Source organism: Python bivittatus, unplaced genomic scaffold (assembly GCF_059951505.1).
Source record: "Python bivittatus isolate LINGU-HERP-01145 unplaced genomic scaffold, Pbiv_v1 ctg000020_np1212, whole genome shotgun sequence".
Lineage (NCBI taxonomy): Eukaryota > Metazoa > Chordata > Lepidosauria > Squamata > Pythonidae > Python > Python bivittatus.
In genome coordinates, this window is record NW_028277030.1 from 12,309,326 (window position 1) to 12,332,351 (window position 23,026).

General features: G+C 36.7%; 1 protein-coding gene across 8 annotated transcripts in view; it reads left to right on the forward strand.

Moving 5' to 3' along the window:
- Positions 1-22,241, forward strand: part of TASP1 (taspase 1) — a 55,458-nt gene extending 33,217 nt beyond the window's left edge. For 7 of the 8 annotated variants that reach the window (XM_007423917.4, XM_025163903.2, XM_088134513.1 and 4 more), the window contains 4 exons: positions 4,446-4,556; positions 11,211-11,321; positions 12,341-12,414; positions 21,345-22,241. In XM_007423917.4, the coding sequence (XP_007423979.1) occupies positions 4,446-4,556; positions 11,211-11,321; positions 12,341-12,414; positions 21,345-21,437 (389 nt within the window). In that variant the 3' untranslated portion in view covers positions 21,438-22,241. The remainder of the gene's footprint in view (positions 1-4,445; positions 4,557-11,210; positions 11,322-12,340; positions 12,415-21,344) is intronic. The other variant, XM_088134531.1, reaches the window with a different exon arrangement.
- The last annotated feature ends 785 nt before the right edge of the window (positions 22,242-23,026 follow it).

Below are 23,026 nucleotides of genomic sequence, written 5' to 3' on the forward strand. Positions count from 1 at the left end.
CATGCAGTACAGGAACTCTCCCCCATCCCTTTAAAAATATGAGAATAAAAAATAGATATAACCAAAGTTTGCTACTTCTATACTTCAGCTGATCATAAACTCATAAATGTTTTTGCAGCATCCTGATCAAAAAAATGTTTTCACTCCAGAATCCAATGATAAACAAAAAATTGCTGGAAAACAAAAAAGAAAAAAAAGCTTATATTTAATTTTGCTGCCAAGCAAGTTTTACTGAAAAGCTGATGTTTCTGAACTGTTTGGGAGAAGATCTGGAAAAATCATTATCTTCTTCACATTCCATTCAGAAGATCCCACTTGCTAAGATAAATGTAGGATATGATCCCGTATTGTAGATTTTAAAATCTAACCACAATAGGACTGTGCTTCTGAACTAAATGGAAACAGAAACCCTCATAGTAAGCAGCTTCAGTTTCCAGTTTATATTCCAACTGCATAAAAAAAAAAATCTCACTGTGAATTCCTCCATAAAGACTACTGTAGATTGCTCAGCATTGTGAGGAATATTGAGCAACTCAGAGATATTAGTCTCTGAATCAGAACATGTAAACAGATCACTTCATCTCAAACATCTTTATTTATCTGCAACACAGATATAACATCCAAGGTACGTTGGTTATTAGAATTTTCAAGCTGGCTGATTTTTTCCCCCTCTGAATCAGTCACTAAGACTTAACTCTGCCATTTTGTGATCTAGAGAATTAGGTCTCTACTTCATGTCCAAAAAGTTCTGCTTCACCTCATCTAGTGCTGCTTTTATCTGTATGAATTCAGTCGTTCAGTTCATTTTAATTTCAATCATCATTTCATCTCATGTGACTGAATTGTTTTTCAAAATAGTTACTACAAGGTTTTGAAATATTGATGGGTGCTTCTTTGGAATAAAAGATCAAAGCTGTTGTCCATACTGCTGCACAGTAGATAACAGTTCTAATTTGGAGAGATGAATTTCTCTAGATTCATCGGCAACTTTGCTGCTGTGGCTGATCATTTAACAATAGTTCATGTGCTATAACTTGCTGCCTGGCTTCCTTCCTTTTTTGCATGTGGCTTGCAGAAAGAAGCCTGGCTTTTCATTTCTCCTCCACTCAATAGGAGTTACTTTCATGTCTGAAAATTAAAAACGTGTGTTTTTCAATGTGGTGTATGAATGCAGATGCCCTCTGTCACACCTGCTTCTAATTTCCTGACTTGAAAGGAAAGCTCATCAAAAGAAGCAGAAACAATTTCTTTGACACACTGCTTTGAAATGCCTTGCTTTACAGAAGTTCTTTGCTATGCCATCTTGGTTCCATTGGTAGATGACTCTAAGATGCTGGGCTTGAATAATAAGTCATGTTTTACTTCGCCCAATGCTGAGGGTTTTTTTTTTTTTAGATGTTTGTTGAGGTTATTTTAAACTTTGAGAAATCTGCTTAAAGGAGATTGGTGTAGATGCTGGGCTTTGTGACAAGCTGAAATGAAAAACATTACACATAGTAACAAAAGGTCATGTAAACTGATAAGAAAGTTAACACTCATAACCCTTGAAGTTTTCATGCTTTTCATGTTTTATTCTAACATTCCAGAAAGATTTCCAGCGCAAAAGAATTGTGTACCTCCTAAAAGATTTCCTAACTTTGGAATACTACAGTAATGTGCAATATGTGACTGTAAAAGTGTTCCTTAACTTTAGAAATCATGTATCATAATATAGTGAAAATACAAGGACTCAGTGGCATGTGATACAGGTGATCCACAGCTGGATCTTTCCTCCCTCTCTCCCTCCCTCCTGTGTTATCAGACAGGGCAGGTAGTTTGATAGGAAAACTGGCCAGGAGCCTATGGGTTGGGAGATACACCCAATGCGGGCAATAGGAAATCATCTGATAATTTTCAGTATGGTCCAGTTAATATTGATAATGTTTGTTTTTGAATGTGAACCTTCTCAATTAGTGGAGAAAAGGAGCCACTAACAAAGGGTTAACTCTTCTGTCCTATAATGTTCCTCCTCTTTCCTGTCCTTGACATTGTTCTCTCTTCCTTGGTTTCATCACATTCCTGCTGCTCTAGGAAGGGGGCTAATGACAAATGTAGTCATAAGGGGAAGAAATGAAGGGATAAAAAATACTCTCATACATCCCTTTCAGCCCTTTTAAGAATAGCTCTTGGTAGACATCAGACATTTCCTCTCTTTCACTGGATCTCCACTGATGGCAAAAGGATTCCAAGTTCTCCCAGCTCCAGCCCCCTTCTCACACACACGTGATCAAAACAATCAATAAGCATTCCTCCTCATTGAAAAAGTTCAGCCTGTGTAATAAACTATGATGTTAAGGGTGGATTAGGCATGAAGGTGTTTTGAATGGGAGAATGTTCAGACATCTGAGCTTTCACCTGAAATGATACAGATCTAAAACATCAGTCAAAAGTAAGGCAGTATTTAATCTTGTTGATAATAGTACTGAAGGGTAAAGAGAAACTGTCAGAGTATTTAAAGAGTTAACCATAACATGCATTTATTTATGGCATATTTTTTTTAATTTTATCAGCCTTATATTTATAGATTGAAGAATAACAAAAGAGAAAACAAGCAGCATAAAGATACTTCCATCAGTCAATGAGCTACCAATGAAATCATGGTGTATCCTCATTGGCAAGCTGTACTCATTAGTCTCCTAAACAATGCCAACAAACTTGGAGGCAAAGAACATTGGGTGTACTTCACCTGGCAAGTACTTACTACTGAACCTTGAAGTTTAGAATTGGTTAAATTTCTGTGATCTTTGCCTGTTTGCACCTAGTTTGAGAAATACTTACTGAATGAGGGGCTTGAAGAACTTTCTCTTTGAAGGTGGGCTTTGATAAACAGTGGGAGTCAGGGTGTTATGTAGCTCCCTGCAGGTCTATTCATATGGAAGGTATCTGCCTCCTTCAGTAGGAGCCCTATTTTAAAAATAGCATTGGAACAAAAATAGTGAAAACATCTATAGACCTAAGGCTGCAGCATGTAGTGTTAGTATTATAAACTATTCCAGAATGACAGATTTAAACTGTTTGGTGTGTAGGAGCCAGGGACTGTCACAGTAAAGGTGCTGCTCTGTTTTCAGTAAGATATATTCTGGAGTGACCTTTTAGCACTTTAAAAAGATGGCTGGATCCAGGTTTGATCCTTTGTTAAGTACCACCCTGTTGGGTTAACATCTGTTTATAATAAAGTAGGTTCTCTGTGTAAATCTCTACAGTAAAATATCTTGACATGATGTCTGTAGTAGTTAACATTGGTGCTTCCCTTCAGAGAACATAGAGAAATAATCCAGGGTTGATCACACAATTTTCCCTAAGTGTGATGGAAAAAATGACAGGACCCTTTGGAAATTCAAGAATACTCACCAAAACAGAAACTTCACTGAAGAGACAGAACAAAGTATTAGACGTATAAGAGAAAGAAACACAAAATAAATGTATTAACTGGAGTATTATTTTTGTATAGAGGTGCAGTGCCAGAATAAGCTACTTAGTTTTAATAATTACTGAAAATATTAAAAAGTGAATATTATCAAGTTCAGCTTATCCCCACAGGATGAAAAAGATATACCTGCTTAAATTACTAGAGTTGTAAAAAGTATTTGAAGGATATGAGATCCATCCTTGAAACACTGAAATACCTGCATGCTCTGGAAAGCTCAGTGCAGCTGCTTCAAAACTTACCCCGATTGTCTGGAATTGGATATGCTAACTTCCATTGGCACAGTAAGACTATCTTACCCTTTCCTCCTGCTTGTATCCTTTCCCATATGTTTTTAAATCGTCTCTTAAGGTCTCCTGGGGAACACATTTCAGGGAATATTGCGGACAGCAGGAGAAAAAAGAATACATGCCACTTGTGAAGTCTATCCTATAGTCAGACAGGTGTTTTTGGCTTTTTGGTTTCAGTTTGGACTAATTTCCTGCAATACAGAGTGTTTATGAGTTTGGCTTTGGTGCTTTGGCATTTGTATGTGATAATGTTATTCTTGATTATTTATTTATAATATAACACAAGCGGCTTGAAACTTAAGCACGAGTGAGAAAAAAATTGTGAAGTACCTTACGTGTTGCTAGTTGAGTCTTAAATACACATACTCTTTTTTTTTTTTTATGTAAAACCTATGGGTTGTGCTTGAAATAACCACCTTTACTATATTGTTGAAAATAATCCTGGGAGACTAAATGGTGAAGAGTGAATACTCTGTGTTTGGTTCTTAAATTATGGATTTCTGCCGTTTTTTGGTTTTCAAGTTCTTTCTAGCTCATTGGAATCCTTTGAGATTTGTACTGTTAAAAAAGTCCTATAGCAGTTAGGACTTTTAATTATAGCAGTTCTGTACAACTATTAATTAAGATATATTTTTTCCATTTTGCACATATATATTAACGGTGCTTGCTCATATATGTCCTTTATATAGGTTGTGGAGAGCATCTTGTACGGACATTACTGGCCAGAGAATGTTCATGTGCTTTGCAAAATGAAGATGCTCATCAAGCTCTGCTAGAAACTATGCAAAACAAGTTTATTAGTAAGTACAATTTTTGTTAATGTCCCTAAATTTAATTGAGAGCTGGCTTCTAGTTGTTCTAGCCTTGTTAATGTAGTGAAAACAAGAGTTCTGTGCCACTGTGTAGGCTAGGACATGGCTTTTTATCTAAAAAGGCTTATTCCTTAATATTTTCGCTAGTCTTTAGGGTGTCATCAGCTTCTCTTAACACAAAGGTAACTGTTGCAGGATAATACTCCTAAGATACCAAAAGTCATGAGTCATGGCACAATCTACAGCCTGGATAGCAATCAGATATATGAAATGCTTTAGTAGGAAAGAGATGGGTTTTTTTCATTATCCTAAATATTGGTAGAATGTGTGTCTGATGAGACGTAAAAAAAATGTGCAGGATAGAGAAACCTTCCAAAAAATTTAAGCACCCAATATTTTTTATTCAATTATTTCTATCCTTTCTTGTGTTTTCTAACTTGGTCCTTTTGTTTCAGAGGTTTAATAAGTACATTTAGGATTATGCACTGGATTAAATCTTGGAATCTCATTTCCAAGTAGTTAGTGCAGAGGATGATTCTTTCCAAAGCAGCTGGAATTACTTGTATATGGACTTTTCCATATGCACCATTTTGAAGGGCTTTTAGTTTTGTTTTCTACATATAGATAATGCAAAAGAAGAGAAGGGAATGGAATGACTGATAAACCTGCCCTTCTAAGGAAGTGAAATAGTTTGTTAGAACTCTCCAGTCACAAAGGGAATGGATGTTGTGTCTTCACTGGTCTGCTCTATGCTAGTTCTGATTCAACTGAGCAGGAATGTTTTAAGCCTTTGAAGAGAGAGTACATGTTTTAATCCTTCCTGATTCCAGTACTACTCCAAACAAACCTTTCTTCTGATCTTTACTTTAAGATTCAAAATCCTTTCCCTAAATCCTACTATTTCCACTGTAATCTATTGCTTTGCAACCTCATTCCTTCATTTAGAAGTTAACTTACATTTTTCATTTTGGGAATATGCTGCTGCCGCCTCTGATAATATCATGCAAAATAAATATACGCCATTGATTTCTATGCACCACAAGATGGCTAACTATGTGGGAAGAAAATTCCTTATAGTTCCCTTTACACCCCAAAGAAATTCAGTTTTATTATACTTATTGACTAATACTCAAGTTCACATCCTCAGTAGGCAACATAAAAGGCTATATCAAATTATGGTTCACCTTTTGTGGCAAGGATTATGCAAAGTACAGAAAAAGAAGTAGTAAACAAAGCAAAGGCAGTAGATAAAAGAAAAGGAAATGAAACTAAATCTAGTTTACATCAACACTATTCATATATTGCTCCATAACTTTCTATCCTTGCAAACTATCCCTGCTTTTACTGTGGTTCTTGTGATCATTTGGACCCCACAGGGTGAGATCTTGCATGGAGCCCCAGATCAAGGGAGATTATCAGTGGTCTTGTATGTCTTCCATTTTCTAATTATTGCTCCCACAGTTGATTTCTTCACACCAAGCTGCTTGCCTATTGCAGATTCAGTCTTCCCAGCCTGGTGCAGGTCTACAATTTTGTTTCTGGTGTCCTTCAACAGCCCTTTGGTCTTGGCCATAGTGGAGTTTGGAGTGTGACTGTTTGAGGTTGTGGACAGGTGTCTTTTATACTGATAACAAGGTCAAACAGGTGCCATTACTACAGGTAACAAGTGGAGGACAGAGGAGCCTCTTAAAGAAGTAGTTACAGGTCTGTGAGAGCCAGACATCTTGCTTGTTTGTAGGTGACCAAATACTTATTTTCCACCATGATTTGCAAATAAATTCTTTAAAAATAAGACAATGTGATTTTCTGGATTTTTTTTAAATCCAGCAGACTAAATACTTTTTTGCCCCACTGTACTTTTTAAATGTGGTTTTGGTTTCCCTTTTTTTGTTTCAAGAAATCTATTAAATATCAATTCTCTCCTGTAATCTCTGCTTTATCTATTATCATAATAGTCATTAACTTGAAGATTATCTGATAAATTCTATCTGTCTGTCTGTCTATCAAATAGCTGTTCTCTATCCTAATTACAAAATATTAGTATGTTTTTAACAAAAGTACTTGAAAGATAATTCAAGCTATATAGGTACAAGAGTGCCTTTCTAGTATGCTGAATTGTTGAGGTGGTAAACATTGTTTTAACTGAAATGCTAAAAAAGATTATTTTAAGCATAGCATCATTCAGTATTAATGTGTTTAGAGACTTGCCATCTGATCCAAAGAAGCCTGCATCTTCCACATGGGGTTTGTTAAGAGCTGTCATATCTCAAAATCAACACCAGTAACATTTTGCAAAAGTACACCTAAGGGGAAATGGAAAAATGCTGGGCACATACTGAATAGTTAGTTTTTGTTTTGTTTTTAACTATCCTGCTATTGATTTTTTTTACTGATGCAATAGTTGCTTGAATTGTAATTTATGATGTAGATTTTTTTACATCTCTGAGAAATAACCATGAATAAAATAGGTTAATAGCCTGCTTGTAACATTGTGGCTTGTTCTCTTTATCATCAGAGTCTTACTTTCTTATCAATTTCTTATCACAAAATAAAACTTCCCAGAGAGGAATATAAATATTCCTTCTTACTTGGGAATACCTGACTGGATATTCAGAATTTTATTAAAAAGTGCAGGAAGGACCACCCTAGTAGCAGCTGTGTTTTCCTCATCTTATTTTTATAACTAACAGGACGTTTGATTTAAGTAATGGTTGGATTAGAAGCGGAATACATGAATTACACTGTTTTTGTGTAGGTACCTTTGGTTTAATAAAGATAAAAGATGGAATATACACTGATGTAGAATAAAAATAGTTTTCTGTAAACATAAGTATCTTTCAGACAGAACAGAGGATTTTATACCTCATCTATTCCTTTCAAATTCAGCCAAGTTTGTGGAATGCAGGCTTCGCAGTAAATGTTTATTCTGTTTGCAGGCTGATTTGGGAGCCTAACAATTGAAATGTGCATAGTTCTTTAGAACTATATGTAAAGTATTTTCAAACTTTTAAAAACCTCAGCTATTTTTCTTTAATAATGCACGCACTGTTTTGCAAAAACACATTTCTGATCAACTCTTTGCATATGAATTAAAGTGTGGACCGTCCACAAGATGAAAAAATATTCATGCTTCATGTTCCTTGCTAGTAGATTTCCATATGCCTAGAACCTTTGATAAAAATGAAGTACTGTACAGTTCAGAGGTAGACAACATTTTTTTATATAATTATATATATTGAGCTTTTGAGTCACTGTTGACTCCTGGTGGCTGCAGCTTTCTTGGCAGAACTAAACTTCACAGTTTCCCAGGTTCTAGCCTGGTGCCTTAACCACTACACCAAACTGGCTATCAAATATTGTGTATTTACTTATTTAAATACTAAATATCCTTTCCAATATTATCATGGCAATCTTTTGTGTGCTATCTTTTCATCAGTGTGATGGTTTATAGTGCAATCCATACATTGCTCAGAAATAAGACAGAAATAAGTTTAATAGCTTTACTTCCATAATAAGTACTTTAAGCTTTAATAAGCTTTACTCCTCTTTAGACCAGAGCCTACATCTATCGCATTCCTATTGTTCAGGGGGAAAAAAGGGAACTTATTTTCAAAAATAGTTCAGCGTCTGTTTCTAAAATTGATTACAGGTTGTCCTCATTTAACAACCATTTGCTCAACAACCATTCAAAGTTACGGCGGTGCTGAACAAATGGTATTTACACCCAGTCCCCAAAGGTATGGCCTTTGCAGTGCCCCAGTGGTCACATGATCAAAATTTGGGCGCTTTGCAGCCTGCCCACATTTAGGACCACAGGGGGGCTTCAACTCCCCCCACAGCACTCTGCAGTGGCAGTGCTGGCAGCCTCTATTTCAGCTGTCTCTCCCCCCCCAGGTCTTTACTTCAGCCCCAGCACTACCACTGCCACCAAGAAGTGCTGTGCCCAGCCACCCCAGCACCACAGTGCAAGCCCCAGCTGCCACCGCTGCCCTGTGCTCCACAGGTCCTGCCACCCCCAGCTGACCTTCACTGTCTTCTTCCTCCTGCTGCTGATGAGGTGTGCCTGGCCTGGTCCAGTCCTATGTGAGGGAGGTGCTGGCTGCACGTGCCCATTCTCCAAATAATGCATGTGCTTTTCCAAATAATGCGCTTCCTTCTCGCAATGCTTCTGAGGCCTTCTGAAAGCTCACAAGAAGTCAGTGCCCACCCCTCTCCAAATCATCCACTCTTCTCCAAATTGCACACTACCTTCTTGCAATGATTCTTGGGCCTTCTGAAGCATCGTGAGAAGGCAGTGCAGAATTTGGAGAAGGGCACGTGCAGCCTCAGGAAGAAGGCTCAGGGCTGGGAGGGACCAAGTTGGGAATGGCTTGGATTGGGGTGGGTCGTTGTCTAACAACTGGTGGGATTCAGTTAATGATGGTAATGAGGATTGCCAGGATTTTTGTTGCTAAGCGATGCAGTCACGTGATGTCGCACTTTACAACTGCATCGCTTAGCAATGGAAATTCCAGTCTCAATTACCGTCATAACCAGGCTACCTGTATATGTATTTCTTCAGAGCAGCAGAAAGAAAACAACATTGGATAACTTTTCTTTTAACAAAAATCTGAGTTACAGCTTATTGCACTCCGTTTATAAGCTAGTTAAGTACAAATAGTGGAGAAAGTATTGCGTAAGCAAACCTTTGAGTAAACCTAGTTGTTCTGAAACTTATAGACTTCTTGCAAATGTAGCTGAAATAATCTTACAACTTTTGAAACGTCTGAATGTTGCTTCTACTAGAAACTGAGTGTATTTGAAAAATGAGGTTAACAAAATACTTTTGAAGTACTGCTGGATTTCACTAAGCCCCATAGAGCATCACTGTTGTTTTGGTTCTTGCTCCCTGATGTTCCGCCATGGCTTCCTGATAGCCTTTTCACTGTCTCTTAATACACACTCTGTTGTTGTAAAACGATGAAATATTTCCTTGCTCAACAGCATGAGATGAAATGTCAAATGTTGAGTATATCCTTCTCCTATTGTTTTAAATAACTATCAACATATAGCAGACTGTTTTGTTTGTCTAACAAAGAAAAAATACATCAGTGATAGTACAGTAAAAAAAAAAAAAAGACATACATTGCAGTGATTTTAAGTAAGCATAAGGAGGAAAACAAACTAAAGAAAAAAATATATCAACACAAGATGAATTCTAGACAGTATAGAAAATATATTGCCTTAAAATATATTGCCTTAAAACTGTGACTATTAAATGGCAAAATTTATGGTTAGTTTAGCAATAATTTCATTTTTGAAGTTTTCTGAAGTAAAAAACAAAACAAAACCCTATTCTGTGAGTGGAAGAGCATCTTTCAGTCCAATCCATTGCAGGTGAAATTAGTTGATGCAGCTGAAGGTTGTTGTATTTTAAAAGTGTCATTAAAATCAGTGGAAGTCCTCTTACTTGAATTTAATAGGGCTTTAGATATTTTAAGGTTGTTGTCAATACATTTTTAACGTTCCACCCTTCCCTCCACACATAACACTTATTTTTGTGATTGACCATAATAAATTATGTAAATATTTATTTGTCAGGATTCTGTGTGTTGACAATCGATTTGTGGAATGATAGAAACATGTCTTCTGTTGTGTAATAGTCTGTGAAATGGACATTATAATCATTACTTATTTTCATAGAGTTATAAAGAGTTTAAGGTTGTTTGAGTTTTGTTGATACAATGTGCGTGACAGCAGCATTCCCTGCTTTGAGCTGTCTTTGTATAAAGTGCATTTAGGATAAAAAAAAATTTTGGTCTACACTTTTTAAAAGAATATATGTATGCACACACACACACACACACAAAATAAACTATTGTCTTCCACTATTGTTGCTTGATATGTTGGCAATAAACATTTAACAAATGTGTGATCAAAGACTCTTTGGCCTTAACTGACTTGTTACATTTGCATTTAATCTTGTGGCTTAAGATGTTTAGGTTGTATTTAAACCATAAAATACTTTCCACATTTTAAAATGTATGACATTAATTTGAAGCTGCACCAAAAATAAAAAATGGTATGCATAAGTTTTATTTGGCTAATTTAAAATTAATTACAGCTTCTGGTGTAGCACCTTTTAAAAGTATGTTTCGAATTTGAAAGGAGCATTTGTTAGACAGTTGTGTTTTGCTCATTTTCCAGTGTTTCGAAGGGATTTCTCAGCATAAGAGGCACAGTGTTAAAAACAGCAGTGGCTGTTCAGAAGCTGACTTTGTAGTCCCAGTACATTATGGCCTGTTGTTTAACTTCAGATAAATTGTCCTTTTTGTGGTAGGGTAGTTATTACCTTTCCCTGAAGAAAATAATGTTTGGAAGTGGTAGAAATTCTTCAGTTAAATGTGTACGTGATATATCATCCTTTAGTACTTCTTGGCAGGAAAAGCTCACTTTTTTGATGCCACCTAACTACAGTGATAGTAACCTGATAGTATCTGCTTCGTATCTTTGGAATAAGGCAGGTGGTTATATTTCTTGTCTATTATGCAGTCATGGGGGGCAGCCAGCATCCATTTAAAAAAGAAATAACAGTCTTATAAGACTTACATGCTTATTAATTTTCCATGATTCTCTCTCTCCTTGCCTCCCATTTCTCCATAGGTTCACCTTTTTTAGCCAATGAGGATGGTGTTCTGGGAGGAGTGATAGTTCTCCGCTCTTGTAGGTGTTCTGCAGAGCCTAATTCTTCACAGGATAAACAGTCTCTATTAGGTAAGTACGTAAAGTAAGCTTTGAATGAATACGTTAACCAGTTATTATTAAATATAATAATTAGGTTATACCTTTATGACTTGAAAAACCAAAGAAAAACAGTAAGAATTAAAATGCTTACCAATTGATAGCCTATTAATTTCTTTTCTGAAGAAATTTTACTACATTTTAATTACATCAAGGTTTCTGAAAGAAGTATAAAAGGGGAGGTGGAGAACAGAATACTAAGTGGGAAGTGTAGAATAACCTGTTGAATATCAGTGTGGCCTTCTGGAGGGGATTGCATATCGCTAGCTTGTAATTTAGTGGCATTTGTTTATCATCAGTGAGAATGGATTTATCTCTGAAGATGCATCCGTCTTCAGAAGGGGCAACATAACACTTATATCTACATAGATGAACACACATATACATCTCTACCATGCTCACACATGGACTCAGATTCGTACATTCACAAATACCACATCCATCTTAGATATACATGTAACCTCCACCCACCCACCCACAATGATGAAGTTGGCTGTGGCAGTCTGGTAATTTTCAGCCACTTTTCTAGGACAAAAGTCATTCCCTCTTTCTTTATAGAGGAAGAAATAGAAGGAGGGGCAGCATGATGATTTTGAGCCACTTCTCATAAAACAAAAAGGAGCCATGAGATCATCTTTTTCTCCCAGCAAAAAAGGGCTTGGCCCCCCACAGCTGCTAATGCAGACAGCAAAAACATTTCCTCACTCTAAAAATTGCCTTGCATGGCACAGGGAAGCAACAGTAGCTTTGGTGTTTCTAGCATTCAAGCACGGGCACATGGAACTTGCTTTTTTTTTTCAGCTGATAGGCCAGTTTATATATTCCTCTCCCTAGTAAATTTGATGCTGAAATTGAAACATATATTTTTCAAACAACCATTCAGTTTTATTTCAAAGAATAAAAGGCTCTTGCTTCTTATTAATCAGCAATTTATTGTGAAAAACAGACATGATACTTTAGTAAGTAAATAAACTTTTTTTTTCTTCTCATAGTAGAGTTCCTGTGGAGTCATACAACAGAAAGCATGTGTGTGGGATATATGTCAGCACAGGATGGCAAAGCTAAGGTAAGCCACAAAAACCCTAACTTGTGAAAACTGATGATCACTTAAAAATGAATTCATTACCTTATTCAACAGGCTGGTTTTAAGTTATTCATACACTGAAATAAAAATAAAGTAGCTGAAGAAAAGTTAATTCCATTGTTTAATTTGTCATGTGGCTTCCCACGGCCATATCAACTCTTGTGTAGGGCCAAACTATGGTTTATGTCTGTAAGATGCCAAGTGGCTCATGCTGTTTCTCCTCTCTTTCGCGGTTGTACCCACAGAATGCTCCAAGTTGCCAAACCGTGATGTTTGAACTGGCCTGTTTTCGATAGCATAATTGAAATAGCTAGAATAAACAAATGGAAAATGAATAGCTAAAAAGGTTACACTAAAGGGATTCTGCAGAAAACTTTTTTTTTTTTGCTTGTTGCTACTTGCTCAAGTTCAAACTACTCCAGAACTTTGACCACAAACTGTGCTTTGCAGGAGAGGGAGGAAATGCTATCAAAAGTAGATGCATAACTGAGGTAAAATTGAGGTCATGAAGTTTTAATGAGCTGGACGAAACAGTGGATTGGTGGAGAGAAAATTAGATTTGCTTTCAGCATAGCTAAGAAAAAACAAACCTGTCCACTGAATGGCCCATTAAGCAGGCCAATTGTGGGCAGGTTCCTTAGAACACAGGGGCACAATATGTGGCCTCCAGATGTTGCTAACCCACAGCTCCCAGCAGTCTCAGCATAACTAATATTGAGGATGCTGAAAGATGTAGTTCAGCAACATCAGATTGTAGCCATGCCTAAGGTACAATTTTGTATTTGTGTACTTGCAAGCTCTTGTTTAAATTAGTAAAGCTGAAAGCTAGAAGCATTTCATTCCCTGATTGTTCCATTTAGCCTTCTGTAGTTGCCTTGTTTGTTCGTTATATTTGTTGTACACTACAATATAAGTGCTTCTCATGCAGGAACCTGCCACTTTAATAGCTTAGGATTATTTTTAAATTATTTCTCATAAACTCAGAAAACAAAGTTTGCATTTCACTTGCATTGCACTTCCCCATTATGATTTCTTTCAGTATTTAATGTTGTACACCTATATTAAAAACATTATAGATTTCAACGTGTCTTAGGAGTTTTATATGCTGAGAAGAGCATTATTATTTCATTGGCAGATAGCTAAGTTAAATATTAGATTTGAAGTAAAACAATCCCTAAAGTTTGTGTTATACTTGCATTGTATCTGGCTTGATGGTGCCCTGTGGGACCTTGATGCTAAAAAGACTAATAGCTCAGGGTTATGCCCAGAGATCTTTTATTTTCTTACTTGCAGATCTTTCATTGGACATCTGGTGTGCATTGTTTTCATACTGCTGGCAAATTCTCCAGCTGGCCAAGTTGATTGGGCTGAAAGACGCAGCTGCTCTTCTTGGTTCACTTTAAATTATGTTTGTGACCTTCCTTCAGCAGAGTTAATCCCTCTCTCTTCTCTTTCTTTGAGCCTATGGTTGCAAATGTTTTCTTGAATCTAACCACAAATACTCTGGTTGCTCCCTATGAAGAACAACAAATAAGCTGCTCTTGTAAATGTAGAATTCTGTGATCTTAAAAGTTGTGAAAACTTAGAGATAACAAGGAAGGTTCAACTTAACACTGTTTTAAAAACCCTAGACAAAAACACATAAAGTAAGCACATCAGAAAACAGAAGCATCATGCAGACTGCCGTAATAATGCTCAACCTTTGTTTTTAAAATACTAATTCCCATTGCAACCAACACATACTGTGAAACAGATGATGAACCTGAGCCTAATATATTTGGTGTGTGAGAGAGATTTATATTTGAGTAGATTTTCCCACTTAAATATAAGTAGGAATGTATTTGATTCTACCATCCATATATGTGATACATCTGTTCTACTTTCTAATACCTCTCCAGTTTCTTAGACAACTAATTGTTGGACTTTTAAAAATTCAACAGATGAAATTTTTATTCTTAAAGTGATATTTTGGTATTGTACCACCATGTCTTGGAGTTATTAGCGAAAATATTTTTTTTCTTCTATATACCTTAGAAGTATATGTATTACATTTAGGAACTGGCTGGGTAGCATTTTAGGGAAAAAATCTACAGTAGTATTTTTTGTATATGTCAAATAACAAATTGCACTTCACAGGTTTATTGATTTCTGTTTTCCTTGGATGCTTACTGTTCTATCACTTTATTTTCAAGGACCTGCTTTCTTTATCTTTGACTAACCACCAGGGTTGGCAGTTTATCCCTTGGCAATAATTGCTTTCCAGGAAAGTGTAAGAGAAGAAGGCAACAAGAGTTGTCTGGTTTGTAGATGGTTCATGATCATGGTTTCAATTAAAAAAAATAGTAACTCATAGAGCTTCTAAGTGTAACTATTCTATCTTTTCCATCAACCATATTTAGGCTGTCTTAAAATATACTTTTGAGGAGGAAGATGGGAAATGGCTGGTTGGAAGGAAACAATCCATTTGCTTGTAGAAATGTTATTTTGGGCCCCAGTTCAGTTCAACTCTCATTTGTACCATTTCTGCCCTTCAGTGTGATACATCCTAAAATTAGTAGTGTGTTTTTTTGAAACCATATTGAAAAAATCATGTAGAAGAAATCTCTGTTCAGATCTTTTTGGAGATTATAGAGAGACTTAAGTGAGCACTTGAGGGAAGAATTTGTGGTATAATTTCATTGTGGGTTCATGTATGGGTGGTAGGAATGCAAGTACTTATTATTGTGGGGTACACACTCTTTCTGTTTTTCAAATGCTGTACATGGTTGCCAGAAGGAGAATCACTCATTGTAATGGAGCTAACTCAGTTTTATCTCTGCTTAATACTTTCTTTGACTTTCATCCTAACCATATTTACTCAGTAGTACCTTCACTAATTCTGATGGTGGTTATTTCTAAATATGTATTGTTTAGGACTTATACTTTGTGCTTCATCTGTAGACCTCTTGTGTAGTTGAAGATGAGATAGATTTCTAAAATCCATTTTAAGGGTATCATGTTCATTTCTTTTATTCTTCTTTGGGTTCTTCTGTTTGGTTTTCCAAAATATGTATTCTCTAGAATTTCACATGACAAGCTAATTTATATCGAGTCTAATTTTTGAGTGTTTAAGTTAGTAACACTGGTAGTGTTTCAAATATAACTGCCAATTTTAAACCTATTCCTTAGTCTTTGAGTTCATGCCATGAATCCTGAATCTTTCCCTAGGTTTGGCTTGTTTTATGGTGTCAAATGTATATATTTTTCCATTCTTCAAAACAATTTTAATATTAAGCTCTGTTAAAAAAATTCAAATTCAAATGAAGGACAACTTTGTATGCTGCTGTGTTTGCAGTGGAGAGCTGTATATCCCTACAAAGATCTTGTATCCTTAACATTACTTAATTACTCAAAATAACTGAATAATTGCCCAAATATTTGAGAGCATGGGTATTTCCGTGAAAAGGAGAACTATAATGTGAGTGCCAAAGCTAGATGTGAGCAAAATTCCCACACCCACTAAGGGCCTTACTGCCCAGGGTTATAATGTTTTATCATGATTAGAATTGTCAGTTTCCAGAGTAAATGTATATAATCTGATAATGTTGATCACCTCTTAGGGAGGAAAAGAAGTACTGAAATTCCCACTTCATTTGCCTTGATGCTGATCTTTGGTCAGTTCTGTGAAAATGTTAAGAAGGGCAAGTTGCAAGCTTTGAGCTCCCTGACTACAACTGCACAGGCGCTTCAAGGCTTCTGATTTCTTGGTTTAGGAAGACTTTTGTTTCAATATTCGTTTGTTTTTGAATGAATTTTTTAATAAAAATAAATGATATTTTCCATTATCAGTAATGGAAACATTTTTCTCTTAATCATGCTAACTATATGCAATTGCCTCTGTTAATATAAGCATGAATTTAAAATGGGCTTGCTTATTCTCTTTTGTTTGTATTTTAGACTGATGACAGCAGCATTTATAAAAACATACATTGCATATATCCAGAAATCCTGGATGTAGTAATCTGTAACTGCCTAAAATGAAGGACCCTTGAGAACTATTACGGAAAAGATAAATGAACTTTATTAAAAAAAAAAAAAAAGGAGAGGGATTTTAACTGTGATACAGATAAGAATAGAAAGAGGACAGATTGTAACTCTGGCACTTATTTTTGCATATTTTGAAACCACCATAGTTTTCGGAGGGCAAACTCGCTGAACAAGCGAACAGGGAGAGCAGACAAGGAGAAGGCATGTCATTACTACTACTATTACACACTTTCTTTTTCTCCTAGTACATAGGTTTTTTTTAAATCTACTTTCAGTCCAAGATAGTCTCCACTCAGAGCTTCTGGGAGCTCACAACCAAAGCAAATAAATAAGAAGGATTTACATGGAAGTTTGGGTAGGGAAGTTGACAGGGAAGGTTCCAAACACCATAGACAGTGATGTGTAAAATGAGTGCAGTGTTCATCTTTCTGCCTGAAGAGGACCCAAACTACAAGTGTAAGCTTTTTTCCCTTATTGGAAGAGAAAATGAAAGGACTTGAGGAGAACACTGCTATACTAAAAAGCATTTGGGAAGATGAGAGGTTGCTCGATAGGACTGCTGAAGTTATCAGGAGGGACAGAAAAGTGAAGAGAATTCCAAGGGGGGAAAATTGGCCAAGGCAAACGTGGAATAATATAATCTAAAAAAGCAAGAAAATCAGAAATCACCTGGTGGCAGGAACAGGTACCAGGTCCTCCCTCTAGAGGATGATCAACAGCCAACTGAGCAAACTATGGCCCAGAATACTGTAAGACTGTTATAATTTGAAGAAATACAAGACCCTCACTGAGAAAGAAGAGGTGTGTTGTGATGATGGGTGGTTCCCTACTAAGGGGAACTGAGGCAGCAGTATGCGGACCTGATATGACACTGTAGGAGCTATGTTGTCTTCCAGGTCCCCATATACAGGATGTGATGGAAGGTTACCAAGGCTGTTCAAACTTACTGACAACTATCCTTTCCACTTGATTCATATTGGGATGAATTACATGGCCAGAAGAGACTTTGAAAGAATCTCTGGAGACTATGAGGCTTTGAGCAGGAAAGTGAAGGAACTGGAAGCACAGGTAGATTTTTTAATTAATCCTTCCAGTTACTGGTCATGGGGCAAGAAGAGAAAGCAGGATCCTTGAAGTCTACAACTGACTGCAGATGATGTCATCAAGATGGGTTCCCTTGTCAGTGGCCTATGCTGCTTTCACAAAGGACTCCTGGGAAGAGACAGGACATGTCTTCATACAGATTATCACGCAGCATGTTTGTGAGCATTTTGATAAGCATGCTACAATTAACAGGAACCAGCATGGCTTCATCACAAATTGTGTTGTGAAATAAGAATTGGCCTTGAGCACCCCCCCCAACTTCTCCAGTAGATTTGTGGGCAATAATGGTCAAAAAGCAATTGTGGAGCTCCTCCCAGCTGAGGTAGGCCTCGATCCAATCGCTTAGCTAGTTGTATCAGGGCATTGTGCAGATTTGGTGTTTGTATGTCCAACTGCTGTAGTAACACCTCACCAACTTGTTCTGCAGACAGCAGAGAATCTTGAGGATATGTTGCCTTATTCAGTTCTAAAAGCAAGGTCTGATGCCTTTGTGATAAGAGAGTAATGAGGTTCTTCCAAGTAGGCCAGTCACGAAACAGGCACAGTAGGGATTCCAGGAGTGTTCTTTATTGTAGCCGGATAGAATAATAGAATCTTGAAAGCTTGTATTTTGAGTTTCTTTCTCGCACTTTCCTCTTTCTCAGGTCTGAGTAGTCTTTTCTTAACAGCTGGCTCATTCTTTTACATTCCCAAGGTCTGATCTATATTTCTTCATATATACTAAATTTATCTCCCTCTTTGATAAAGTTATTAGTGTAAATATATTATGGAATGCCATACAGGGAAAGTATATTGGGAAATTCTGATGGCTGAGCAAATATCACTGGCATAAATATCAGAATTACATTTTTTATGACAGTAGCTTATATTGTTTCAAATATACATTATAAAACACAGTGTTTTTCTTAGTGTTCTTTGAGTGCTTTAAGTGCGAGATGTTCTAAAGTTATTTGCTGGTATTTATGGGTAATACCCCAATATGATTCCATTTTAAACAGCTAACCACCAAAAGTCTTTGTTTTTCTATCAGTTTTCAGGTAACACTGTGCCTCATCTCTCAGCAGTGCACTGGCATTGGTCTATATGGATATGTTTTGTACTTGTGCTATATTCAGCCAAAACACAATGTCTGTCATGAAGTAATAAACACATTTTTTAAAATATGCAGGATACATGGTTTACATTTCTGCCATATGGCAGCAGAACTGTCAAGTTTCGCTGTATTGTGTATTTTTTTGGGGGGGGGTGCAGTGTTTGCTTTTATAGAGCTTGCATTCTTTCAGCTTATTGTTTCAGCTTGGAAAAATGGATATGCGTAACATCTACGGCAGAAGGTTATCTAGAAGGCCTATAAGGTTCCCTCCAACTCATACATACATTTAAGATTCTATAACAATATTGCTTGAAAAAGCAAAATCTTATTCCAGTGACATATATATAATGTAGTGTGTGTGTGTGTGTGTGTCTGTGTGTGTGTTTTCAATCAACTATATTATTACATAGCTCATTTAACAATCACTGTTCAGTTCTGAAATCATAGGTTCTGTATTAATGAATGGGAAACATAGTTCAGAACCTTAGATATGTTCCTTTGATTTCAGATGTGTTTATTTCTTATTTATTTACCAACTTTCTGTTTGAAATGAACACTTAAAAAGGATTACAACTTAGAATTACAAAAAGCACATGAAACAAATTATAAGAAATGAACTAAAATGCAAATAATGAAAGCATTAACCTTTAAAGACCTGCTGGAAAATTTTCACAGACTTCCTAAAAGTAGAGAAGGTGGGTGCCACACACTGTTCCAGAGAGAATGCATTCCACAGCCTGGGACCAACAGGGGGGACCCCTGTTTTTATGCCCAGTAGATGGTTTCTGATAGTAGGGGCAACTTCAGAAGGGCTTTCTGGAGATCTTAATGTCTGGACAGATTTATAACATGAAACGTGGTGTCATCCCTTCAAGGTAGATCAGAGTAGAAAACCAGTGCTATGTAGGTCAATAGTACTTTTATTGTAAAGCTATAGTAACAAAATCTTGCAAGTCTGAATTGCTTCCCCTTCTCTTCCTTTATCTTCATGTGAACTAGGGAGGGGCTTGTCTGAAATGTTTAATCATGTTACATTCTTGCCCCACATTCAGGCTTCTTTTATCTGACCATTGCCTTGGTAACGGCTCTTCCTCTTGTCCCTCAAGGCCATTCTGCCCTCTACAGGTGGTCCCTCAAATAATCATTTAGGGCTTTAAAGTTTAACATTTTAAATTGCACTTGAAAGCAACTTGCAACCAGTGCTGATGTTTCAGTACAGCTATTATGTAGCCTAGAAACCTTCCAGTCTCATTCCTACATTTTTCACTACTTGTACATTCTGGATACTTTTCAGGAATAGTCCATATGAAATGCACTGCAGCACTCAAGATAGAAACCAACTTGGTCATGGGTAACTGTGTAATGAATGGCATGAGCAGGGAAGATTCTGGAATGGAACTTCAAGGTTGTCAGGAGTGGGGAGAGACATTCCAGGGCAAGCGCCTCCTCAGCCCGCAGCAAGAGTGTGGGAAGACAAAGAGGATGAGGCTGGCCCCTCCCTAGAGTCTCGCGGGTTATAGCCACTAGTTGCTTTAGCATAGGTTTAGTCTGGTGAGATTTTGTCTATTAGGTGCGAGCTAATAAAGGAACTGAACTGTACTGGATTGCCTTGTTGCTGTTCTTGGGCTGAACCTGACAAACTGCTATTCAATCATACCAACCCAGGATTGGTTATAGCTATATGCCAGATGCAGTTATGCTCCTTGTCGTAATTCCTTACCTGTCTATCAAGTTATGGCTGAGGATCAAATTGCATTCCTTGGCTGTGGTCCTCTTTTTGCAGGGGATGTGCAGTCCTATCCAGAACAAACTGAACTCCAGTCCCTTAATCTAGTTTCCTACTGACCAAAGGCATCTCCATTTTGTCTGGGTTAAATTTCAGTTTATTTTCCCTCATGTAGTCCACCATTGAATTTAGGGAATGTTGAAAGGTATTCAATATTTCTTTGGAATTAGATGGACTGACTTCAAAACTTTACATGAGAGACAAGTTGGAATCCTGTGGGACTTTGTAAACCAGTGACCTAGGTGCTAAAGAATAATCACCCAGCATCAGATTCTTGACACTACTACTTATACAGGGACTGAAACCATTGGAAAATTCTCAAAGCCACACAATTCAGAAGGATGTTATGGTCAATGTCAAGCCCTGCAGGACTGGTAAACTCAGGAAACAAGAATCATTTGGATTTCTGGAAAGATCTGTTGTGCTAGTAGGGAAAATAAAGCAAAATAATTCCTGCACAACTTATATGTAGTGTAATTAAAGTGGGGTTACTCTGAGTCTTTTTCTCATGCTTCCTCCATCCCCTGGACTCAAACTCTTCTGGAATGAACCTGTTCTGGATGCCTCCTATGTGCTCCTAAGGTCTGTTAGGCATTCCATCACAATGATATCAGAAACTGGTATGTATTTAGAGAACAGGCAGAGTTGGTCTCCCCAGTTCATTTCCAGTATAAGTCACCCACAAGGTAACCCCAGTCCTGTATTCCTCCAAACAATTTCTCTTCAGATGCATCTAGTTGTAAGACAGCCCCATTCTCAGCCACTATTTCCAGGAATGGAATAGTAGAAATTATTTGTATCATATTTAAGAATATAAGCCTATTCTTTGATTCTTGTTAACCAGTGTCTTTTTGATTGGCCTTTACTTGTTGAGCTCTCAAATTCTCACACATTTCTTTGCAGACTCACATTTCAAGGCTTCCACACGGAGCTGTGGCAGGACAGTCAGTAGCAATTGAAGGAGGAGTTTGTCGACTGGAAAGCCCAGCAAACTGAACCACTATGTAATGGGTCAGCACAAATGCTATTTGTATAAGATCCTTTGTGTTTTAAGAGAGAGTGAGATTTCAATTATTTTATATTCTTTATTGCAACCACATGCACCCTAACTTGAAACAAGTGCTGCTGTAGCTTTAGATTCTAAAACTTTGTTTGAATGTATATGAAAACATATCTCCCAGTAGAACAGAAATTCTGTTCTTGCTTGCGTGAGATATTTTAACATTAGAAAAGATTTTATGAGTTACTTGACCAGTCTGTAAGACAATAATGCCCTGAAATTGCCAGAAAGAAATGGTTTTAATAAATAGAGGGTATGCAGATCACAAATGTTATATTGAGAAGATATAGACTTCAAAGTGAGTTGAAATAAACAAATGTCAGAATGTGCTCAGTACTATTTGATGGTCTCAGGAGGGTCCCATGGTTACTTAAGCATACCCTCTTCTCCCAAGTATGGGATATAATAATTTCTTTTTAGCAAAGAGGGGATTGATTCCAGTGAGACAGTCTAGGACAGGGTTACTGCCAGACTTTTTATGTTCAGCTATTCAGTTGTGGTACTTTTTTTGGCTTAAATGTTACATAGCTTAAAGCTCTTATGTATTATGAAAGGCTCTGTAAAGATAACGTACAGTCATGAAGTCTTTGTGTATAACTGAATATTGGGATGTAAATAAGAACAACATTTATTGAAAGAGTCAATACTATTCTTTGGTTTAAATATATTTTAAGAGAATAATATAGAAATAAACTATTACTGGATAATGCAAAATGTATTAAAGTGGTGATGTAGAGGAACCTAATTCTAGCTTTCTTCTGTTCCTTAAATTCCAAAGTTAAAGTAAATGGGTATGCATGTGTGCAATTAAATTTACATGTAATGTAAGTGGTGTTACAAGTGGCCTTTTAAATGATTTATGGAGCCAAAATCTATGGCTGGTACATATTTTTATATACTGTATGTTGTAAATATGATTAGATTTTTCTGACATTTGTTTCAGGATCTTCAGGTTTCTTTCAATATTTACTTGGGTGTAATGGCTATAAGACAATCCCTTTTTTAAGAAATATCTAGTGAATGAACTATTTCAATACTATTACAAGATGATATGGGCATTCTTTAGAAGTACTTGCTCAATAACCTACAAACCACTCTTAAACATCTGCATTCTACTTGTCTTATCTAACTGATGTGTCAATGATCTGTTTGATATCATATGTGGAAGAAAATATTGTTTACAACTGTTTTTAATTTCATGAAAAAGATGAACTCATGTCAAATTATTTTATTTGTTGATTTCTGGGTTCTTTAGCAATGCAGTTCAGTATGATTTCTAGTCATTTAAGTGGAGGCACAGAAGGCTAAAAGTTGTTGCCACAATAGCTGTCTTGAGATATGTCCATAAATACAACATTTTAGTACTAGACTCATTTGAAAGTGTACATTACAGCTATGCCACTCATCCTTTTGCTCACTCAAGCTTCAGAGGAAGTAGTTATTTATGGTTGGAGAAGAAGCCAGTTTTTCACAAAATTGATCTTCTACTGTGTCTATTTTAATATTGATCATAAATAAGGTAGCT